General features: G+C 33.9%; 1 protein-coding gene across 1 annotated transcript in view; it reads right to left on the bottom strand.

Annotated features, from left to right (window-relative positions):
• Window positions 1–1284: 1284 nt before the first annotated feature.
• LOC110716436 (vacuolar protein sorting-associated protein 18 homolog) overlaps window positions 1285–10352 on the bottom strand; it is a 36748-nt gene continuing 27680 nt past the window's right edge. The window contains exons 22-24 of the mRNA XM_021895051.1: window positions 10028–10189; window positions 2870–2989; window positions 1285–1742 (exon numbers count right to left, since the gene is read on the bottom strand). Coding sequence (XP_021750743.1) covers window positions 1572–1742; window positions 2870–2989; window positions 10028–10189 — 453 coding nt within the window. The 3' untranslated portion in view covers window positions 1285–1571. The remainder of the gene's footprint in view (window positions 1743–2869; window positions 2990–10027; window positions 10190–10352) is intronic.

The raw sequence follows: 10352 nt of genomic DNA, 5'->3' as shown, positions 1-10352 counted from the left end.
AATTATTTGCACAATTGTACTATTATACAATTATTATACTAAGTTTGCTACCAACTATTGTATTAGAGAAGTTCATGTGAACTTCATTTTGTATATATCTTCAACAATAATATTTTATTGTAGATTTTTGCCTATATAATGAACAACTTCACGTAGTAGAATACTACTACACTTCCCCACCTTCTTTCTTTTGATTAATAACTTTCTATCGATAAAAGTTTCTAATATTTTGGTTGTTTTTACGTGACTTTTTCTTACTTCTCAACCCAAGCTTTTCCATTATTTTTTACTTGAATGTTGAAAATTTCACACTTGTCAATGTACCTTTTTATAAATATCACTAAATATACTTCAACATGCATTATATACAAAGTATAAAGTCGGAGAAAATTCAAGTATATATTCTTGATAAACTAGTAGTGTTTTGGTAAACTCGCGTGGCAAAGTGGTGATGTATTTGTAAAATCCATGTCTAATATGTTACAATAATGATCTCAGCTGTTTTCACCATTTCACAGAGATTCAAGAAGAGAGACGCATGAATGAAGAAGCTGACAAACACAACATAGGGTTAACCATTCCCTACATTTATACATTTTTTTTAGGGTTTTCTTTGACTTATAGCTGTAGTTTCTCCATTGAAGCACCCTTCTTAGCTTGGTATATCCTCCATTGAAATATTAATCGAATTTCTCCGTTGATACGACTTATGAGTTCTCTCCATTTGTGGACGGGAGGGGAGGAGAAAGAAAGAAACAATTCCAATTTATCCATTGAATTTGTTTATGAGCTTTGTCCATTGTGGACAAGAGGAGAGGAAAGAGAGAACTCGAAAATGGTGTCCATGGGAGGGAGAGGAGAGAAAGCTAGGAGGAAGAGGAAATTAACATTAACAGCGTATTCTTGGAACAATAGCTCCAAATTTTTATTTCTTCTATTTTTAAGTTAAATTCTTTTTTAGTGAGTTGACTAATTGAGATAAACATAAAATGTGTATCTATGACATCAATAGGGACTGCCTCATAAAATTGATATATAAAAGATATATGTCTAAGACAAAGCTTACAAGATCAATTGTATTTTTCCCAGTGTACAAATCACAAAATACAGTCAAATAACAAATGAATTATCTTGCGAGGCCTTGAGCCCTTGACTAGACGTGTTCCCATGTAATTCCCATCCCTTGAAAAAAGCATACATTCACAACGAGAGAAGTTCTTTCTAGATATTCCCTCATAGAGGTTAAATGTAAAAGGTCAAAATTATGGCACAATTAATCGAATATGGAAGTCAAATTTATGTACATATTCACAAATCCTCATATATTATTGTAAACTGTCGAAGACACTTAAAGAAGGCAAATTCACTGATACTAGTAAATTGTCTTCTTGGAGTGACGAAATGAAAGTATATATTCCACACAATATATCCTTGGAGAGAAGATCAATTAACATTTCAAAAATGAAAAAATAAAGATCAATACCAAACAAGCATTTAACTTTTAAGAGACTGAAACTTGAAAGCCTGATATTCACATAAAGAAAAATTTGAACAAACATCATACATAGCGATTAAACAGACAACGAAATGCTCTTCTGGTTAGTGGGATTAAGCAGTTTTATCTCCCAAGAATTGACCTCATGTTCTTCAGGGAGAATGAATGGCAAAGATATCTCCTGGATCATCAACTCACCACAAAACGGGCATTCACTTGCAATTTCTTCATCCAATTGGGAACGTATCTGTCCATAGATTAATTACACATCAAATGACTGAAATTATAATCAGATAAAGCTCAATCCCGAATGAGTAAACCATACGAATAACCCTAATATTTGTTTATTTCATAAACATATGAAGTGAAAAGCACAATGAGAGATAGTAGCTGGGATTATCTAGCCAGTAGCCACAGGTACAAAAAAGAGAGCTAAATCAACTCAGCTCATCTATAACGTTCTAGGCTATTTCACAAAAAATCTTTGCTAACCACATGAACAGTTTTGTTGTATATTTCAACTTCTTGCTAACGGAGCACCATCATATTTGAACATTCTAGGCTATTTCATATAAATTCTTGCTAACCACATAAACAGTTTTGTTGCATATTTCAACTTCTTGCTGGAGCAGCATTCCAAATTAAAATACTAGTAATATTGGTACAGTAATAACGTAAGTTACTTAGAAGCAAATCTTGGTAACAAACCACAGAATTGTTACAAATGTGAAGCCTGAAGCAGGATACAGTCAAACTGTTGGATAGTAACAAAAGCAGGAAATGCGAGGGAACATTTAGGTAATCCATATAAGTGCATAAAAAATTATACTGGTCAACATTTATTATGCATTCTATGCACTCACACATAAAAAAACTCACTAGAGATGGAAAGAAAATTGTGAGAAGAAACGGCATCCTCAAGATAGAAAGAATATCACAAGAATGCAAAGCATCCCCAAGAAAATTCTGGTTAAGAATTAATTAAGACAACAGATCTCCCAGTTAAGTCCTCTTCCAGATTTTATTGCCAAAGTTAAAAAGGCCTAAGGGCACTTTTAGCTTAAAAGCTAGCTTCTGAAAAACCGACAGATACAATTGCTAAATTGATTTGAGTCTATAAAGCAATGAAACATTCACCTACCATGCTCCAAATACTACTGACAGTTTACCAGTAGACATCCATATTTAGTGTAAATTAGCAAACAGTACTTCTATAACAGATCCATCACTTAGATAAGCGCATTTGAGTGAATGTTTTTAAGAAAAATATAAGTTACGGCACGCACTTTGAGGTCGAGATTATATAATGTTTTTAATAATAATAATAAAAAAAAAAAATAAAAAAAAAAGCATATGTAGAGTGAAGAAATCAACCTTATCTACTTGGTTCATGCTGGCAACAGGTTCATGAACAGTTAGGCTACCATCAGAATCTCTTCTTGTTTCACCACTCACCAAAGACAATTGCTTTTGTAGATCAAGTATATGCTCCGCCTGCAAATTAATCCATTCAAGACATATATCAGTTATTTAGAAATAAAAATAACTGAAATAAGTGCTGTAAAATAGTTAACCCACAATAATGTTTGGGTAAAACACTCCAATGCATGTTCATAAAGGCTCACATAATACACTCAAACCAGAACCCAATTTTTGATGGGCAAGCAAATAAAAATTCATAACATTCTCCATTACAATGAGGCGTTGCCATCGGATTGCATTATGAAAAAGCATCAGCACACAGATACTATGTTACTCAAACTTGGCTAGAAGTGTCAAACACAGCCTTTATATGAAAATTTTGCATTACTTTCGGTGAAAACGTGTCCCGAGTGTTGAGTATCATTAGTACTTGAGGTAAAATGAAGGGTTGGAGTTACATAACATTGATATGTTGTACAACACTGTTCCAATTTATATCACATACTCCCTCCTTTTTAATATAATCGTTACACTTTGAATTTTGGTATTATCAAAAAACTTCAATTTGACAATAGTTTGTGGTTATGAATTTTCACGAGGGGTCATGATAAATTCATCTGAATATGAATTTTCAAAATATCAACTGTATGCTTCCACCGTTTTTAAACACTTGCAACACACCTTTACGGCACGCACTTTGAGGTCGAGATTATATAATGTAATCGACTAAATTAATCAAAATAATATAATCCTAGTGTTAATAGTTTTTTTGAAAAAATCGTTTGTTTACCTTCACTAATCACCTCCTAAAACTACGTGCTTAAAGGTTGTGTTGCAAATAAAAGAATACGGAGGAAGTATTATTTTTACATATAAGTAACTAGAGATATTGATGCTTAATGTTTTACATTGCCAAGTGTGAAATGGTATAGAGTAAATGATATATTGGATAGAGAGAGTATATGTAAAACTAAGTCAACTAAGAAGAAGCTGAAGAGATGAAAGGAGATGACAAGGACAAATTGACTACAAAAGTTGGAAGGAATTCAATATTCAAGACCTACTTCATTTCCAACACTGAGTAATATAGGTAGTGTTGATTAATAATGACCAAATATAGGTTTAGATTTCATTTGGATACATATCAATTTACCATTTCCACCTCATACTCCCTCTGCCCGCCAATTTATTGCCCCATTCCCTGTTTCTACTTTATTAAGACTTGGGTAAAAAAAAAGAAAAAAAAAACAGAAGGGTAGGGTCCATGTATTTTTATTAACTAAGCTAAGAGGAGAGAGAATATGTCTCAGCTAAAGTACTAAACCCAACACCACAAATATCTTTCTACTGCAACGTTCATCATCAATCAAAAAATTAAATTCATCACAAAAACTTCTCTAATTGCACCGTTCATCATAAATTACCACCCCTTTCCATTTTCCACCATTTTTTAATCACCATTAAAACTACAACCACTAAACCACCAGTAGACCACCATGTAAAATTAAAACCACCACCATGAATTCCAAAACTGCAAGCCAACCCTTCTCAAAATCCAAACTTATTATAGGGTCAAAATTGACCGGAATAATTCTAGATCTAATAGTTGATTTCCCTTCCCCGTTATTTTTTTCATGGTTTTTTTTTGATTTTTTAAACCTAATCTAAAATTTTGTCAGATCTAGAATTTTTGGTAGTTAGTTAGTGACTAAGGAGAGAGATTTTCGAAAGGAAAGAAAGTGAAATGACGTGGTGGTGGTGAGTGGTGATGAGGAGAGAGAAATTGAAACCGGTGGTGGATTGATGGGGGTGAGGAGAGAGAAAGTGTAACGGTGGTGGTGGTGGTGAGGAGATAGAAAGTGTAACCGTGGTGGTAGTGAAGAGAGAGAAAGTATATGTAGTGGTGGTGGTGGTGGCGACGGCAAGAGAGGAGAGAGAAAATATGGTATATAACTTGGGTTAGGGGCTTTGTTAGTAGAGAAATTAGAGTTAATTGGGTGGTTTTCAACAATTAAATGTAGTTAAGAATGTGCGGACATGTCCAAAAATGGAATGGGGCAATAAATAAGGGACATTCATTGATGGCAAATGGAGAAAAAAGAAAAAAGGGACACATGGGGTATTTGTAAAGGGAACGTTAGGTTTTAAAGGACAAAGGGATAAAATAAAAAGGGATACGAGGGGAAAGGAAAGAAGAAGTCCAAAATCTTTGATGTTTGTGTGAATATAAGGGAAATACAAACCAAACTAACATGATCACATTCTTTTATTCCACAACCACCACTATTGACATCGAAAAAAGCTTTAACCACCACCATCCCACACCCTTCAATCTCACCAACAACACCATTACACCATCAAGCCATCTAGGGACCATTCCATCCTACCCTCTCTAGTAGTAGTAAACTTCTCTTACATTTTTTTTTAATTCCATTTATGGAATACACCTTTTACTATCTACCTCTCTTACAATAGGAACATTATAGCATTAAGACTCGAGTGAGGGTTGGGGTTGGTTATTGGCTGGTTGTGAGTAGAGACTTGGCTTTTTGGGTTGATAAAAGGGTAATCACGCGGATTTTGGAGGCAGTGGCTTGATTTTAATGGGTGGTGGGTGGGTTTTTGTTGGATTTTGTAGCTAAGGGCTGGTTTTAGGTAGGTTATTTGAGTGGTGGATAGATTTTCGAAGTGAAAGGCTGGAGATGGGTTGGTAGTGCTTGGGAGGATTATATGTGTGGCCTAGGTTGGTAGTGTGAGTGGTTTAATGGTCACTATTGGTGGTTTGGCAGAGGGTGTACATTCAGGTACCCAGTTGGTTTCTTAGGAACCAACTCGAAACCAGTCAAAACCAGTTTCTGAAATTTAGAAACGAAATTGGAACCGGATTTAACTAGTTCCCAAATTTCTGGAACCGGTCTTGGAACCGGTTATGGAAACCGGGTACCTGGTTGTTTTTATCTTGATAAATGCTCATATAGAGTCGTCATAAATCTCTTCATAGATCAAGCTTTTTGGAGCAAAAACCTTAAGTCGGGTAGATCTAAAGAGGAGGATGGATACATTAACATTAAAATGACGAGGAAAAAAAAGACCCTGTGGTGCAAATGTTCTAAGTTTATGAAAAAAAAAAATGCCAATTAAAGAGCATGATGGAGTAATGGAAATATCATTATATCAAAGATGAAATTTGAAGATAAAGATGGTGCAAAGAGTGAACAAAATGTTGAGAGTATAAGATTCTGGTAATATTTTTTGACACTGGAGGCGTGAGATACTAAGAGGGAGTTATAGATTCTTAGTTATTTTTAAGAGAGATATTTTATGGGTTGAACTATGGGCTATTTTTTTTTTTTTACTATGGGCTCAGAACTAAGATGTATTCTTTAGTTTTGTTAATAATATATTTCCAGCTGCTTTGGGATCGAGTCCACCAGTGGGGGAACCAGTGCAAACTGAGTCCTTGTGTTTGGAGCCGGAACCGGTAGAACCAATTCCAACTCCAGACCCACTGGTTACGATTCCAAAATCAGGTACCCATATGTTTTGCTCACCCCTAGTGAGAAATGGGTGTAGACGTCTTTAAGGGTAAGAAGAGGTGAAGGGTATAACTAAACAGAACTAGCAAATAACAACTAAGGGCTTGTTTGGTTGACATAAAAAAAACATGAAAAGTGAGACTTCCTAGGAATTGCAAGTTTTGTGTCTTGTTTGGTTGACAAAAGTTTGGTGAAATAGGGGAAGTGGAACTTCCTAGTAATTTTGAGTTCCCACAAAATGTAAAAATTTACATACCTAATCCCCTTTAGGTAAGTAGAAATTCCAAGTTATTTCCCTCATTGTTAACCAAACTTTTTTAGGAAATTCTCATGAATTTGATTATAGGAATTTAATTCTCATAAATTTGCAATTCACGGGAATATGTGAACCAAATGACACCTAAATATCCAAAAACCCTCCCTTAGTATTTTTCCTTCTACGGTATAGCTTCTTCTCACCTAAGGTGCTAATTTTTACCATCTTTTTAAATTTCTACTACCTCTGTTTCCTATTATCTGTAACTAATGCTAATGCTTAAGAAAAAATGGTAATTAATGCTTAAGAAAGTTATGGGCATGCCATTAAGTTAATCAAATCAGAATACAACCAAAAAAAAAAATAAAAAAATCGAAGAACAACCACGAAAAACCAAAATCATCAAAGATCAACCCAGAATTCAATTCGTCAACTTGACGAAAATTATAACAAACAAAAATATAAAATCAAAGAACAACTACAAAAATTAAAAGCAACCCAAATTGAAAAGTATGGAAAGATTCGCCTAAAAACCTACGAAATTGAAGTATGAAGATTAAAAGTAGGAAAATAAAATAGGGGAAAATCTTGAAAAACCCACGAAAATGGTTTAGACAACCACCCTAACCCTCTTCGCAACCGGTCTAGCCCTCTTTGACAACCACCCTAATAACCCAGAAACTGTCTTTCCTTCTTCGCCGTCTTTCGCGACCAGATCTGGGAAAAAGAGGATAGAGAAAGAATCTTCAATTTAGCTACCTCTTTCTTAAATTGTTCATTTTAGTGTTTTTTTTTTTTTTTCAAATTTCTTCTCAATTGGTGAGAAGATTTGATGAATTAATTTGGGAAGATGAAGTTGATGAATTTTTTAAGGTTGAAAAGAATAAAGAGAAAGAGGTTAAAGGAAGAGAGAGAAACATGAAAGTTTTTAAGTTGAAGATGAAAGAAAATTGAAAGAGGTTGAAGGAGAGAGAATAGAGAATGGGGAAGATGAAAGAAAATTTATTTGATGAATATTGAAGATTAAATGAATTAGTTTAGGTTGAATTCAATGAATTGTCTGAGAGAATGAATTAAGTAGGGGTGGAATAGGTAGATTAATTAAATTAGAGTTTTTTAATCAAGGTTATGAAATTTTAAGTAAGGCTATTTTTGTAATTTTATCAAAAAAAATTTACTAAAAAGGGAAAGATTTGGGAAAGTTGCACATTATATGAAACGTCCGTTTTTAGCAAAAGTTGCAGATAATAAGAAACAGAGGTAATATATTTATTTTCTATGCCCATGTGATTGATGTGAGGTGATCAACTAAAATAATTAATGCAAGGGCTTAACTTAGGCCTAACTTTCCTATATAGAATTTGATGCTTAACAGTAAGCACCAAGTAAGAAATTCGTTTGACAATTCCAACAGTACTCTGTAAATTACAGATTTATATGTCGACATGTTCCATATCACATTTCCATTGCATATGGAATTTCACAATATCATTATGGAAAAATTTACAAGAATAATACAAACTTTGCCAGGTCTTCTTTAAACAAGACAAACTTTTAATAATTCCTAAACAAGACAAACTTTGGTATGTATTTTCTGTAAACATGACACACTTTTAATAATTCCTAAACAAGACAAACTTTGGTATGTATTTTCTGTGACCTATTATATCAGGTTACATACAGGTTATAAGTATTAATAATTAATAATTTAATTAGCTTACTTATTAATACGTAATTATACCTAATTATTTTTAAAATTTTGATCAAATCCTAAGTAAAACCTATTTAACATAATTAACTAATCAAACTATTTAAAAAATAAAAAAATAAAAATTAATCAACCTATCTCAAAATCAATAAATAATTGAATTTACTTGTATTGTTAATATTATCATTAACACCATTTTTATTGTATAATTATCTTATTTTATTATTAAAAAAATCACCCTCCACCAGGCGCCCAATATAGCCCCCTATACCGACGGTAGAGTCCCCACCAGGCCACCACAATCAGCCATCTCCACCCCAACCCTGGTTAGTGAACCCTACCAGCCCCCCACCCAGACCCGTACCCTAGCCGGCGACCCCACCCATGCTTTCATTGTCGAAACCAGCCAGCCCCGACCTTTGCCCCCCGTCGGCAGACCCAACCCACCCCAATTCCGAGCGAAGTACAACGGGAGGGGTTTTGTCGATGGGTTGCAGATGGGGTTTTCGAGTAGGATACCGGTGGTTTTAATGGGTTATATTTGGGGGTTAGCAGTGGGTCGACATTGGGTATGCAGTGGTGAAATGGGTGGTGAGTTGGTAACTTGGTGATTGAGGTGGTGGGATGAGTTTCGGGGTTGCTGGGTTTTAGGGATTAGTTGTTAACTTTTTTTTTTTTAAGAAGAATTTTTATTTATATTAAAGGTAAATCAATTATTATTATTTTTATCTTCTAAAAAAACTATTAAAAAAAGTTAAATACAAAATACAAAATACATAATATAAAATTACAAAATAAATATAAATCAAATGGTGACCTATTCGACAGGTCACCGGTAAATTTTCTTGTTTAAAGAAAATATATATCAAAGTTTATCTTGTTTAGGAAAAATCGAAAGTTTGTCTTGTTCAAAGAAGACCACGCAAAGTTTGTATTATTCTTGTAAATTATTCCTATCATTATTGACTGAAATATTAAAAGAAAGCTAATCAGGTCTGGAGGCGGGGTGTTTTGGTGGGTGGGTGAGAATCTTATCACATAATTGACTTTGTAATGAAAAATGTGGAATAAACAGCCAAGTCAATGCATAACACTCGAATATTATCATGCAAGCATCCAGGAAATAACATTTTTTTTAAAAATCGCCCATTCCAATTGTATGAGCAAAAGATATCTTTCACAATTCCTAATTCTAATTTGTTAATTTTTCCAGCCAAGAAAAAACTGAATGGCTGTCTTGTAAAAAATCACACCAAAAACTACTCCCCCAAGAGCCTACATTATACTAGCTCAGCACGAAACTCATACAAAATTCCATATTAGCTTCTTATAGAAAAACGTGTAGAATTACCTATGAGCTGCCTATTATATAACGATATTATGCCAAGTTCTCACATCAACACCACACTCTATAGCACAAGGAATCACAATGTAAAAAACAAACTCCATAAACATGTTTCAGTGCAAAATCCTCATTTAATAACAGCTACTGCTGGGTTCTATGGGATTAGAGAGATATGAAACAGTAACAGGTTCCACTTAACGGTTCAATCACATGCATATTAGCTATATCAACTATATGGCAAATAATTATTGTAAAACATACTTACTTTTTCAGGATCAGTGCACTGAGTGATATGAGCAATCAAGCATTGTGCATGAAAAGCATGACCACATGGAAAAACATAGAAAGGAGCCATAGGCCCAAGAGACGCATAGCCCCTTGAAATACCAAAATCTGCAGCTGTATTTAAGATTCTTCGTTGGCAAACCTAAAACCAAACAAGACAGACATGTAAATATTATTTTAGTTAGCAGATAATTTCATGAATTTTCAAGCAGCTAAAACAATAACAACAACAATAATCACCCTGTTGGAAGGGGGCTGTATGGATATATAGTGTTTCTTAAAATATATTCAAATCATCAGAAAGA

The sequence above is a fragment of the Chenopodium quinoa genome, unplaced genomic scaffold (genome assembly GCF_001683475.1).
Source record: "Chenopodium quinoa cultivar QQ74 unplaced genomic scaffold, ASM168347v1, whole genome shotgun sequence".
Lineage (NCBI taxonomy): Eukaryota > Viridiplantae > Streptophyta > Magnoliopsida > Caryophyllales > Amaranthaceae > Chenopodium > Chenopodium quinoa.
Note: the sequence above shows the minus strand (reverse complement) of the source record. Positions and strands in the feature narration are given on the sequence as shown.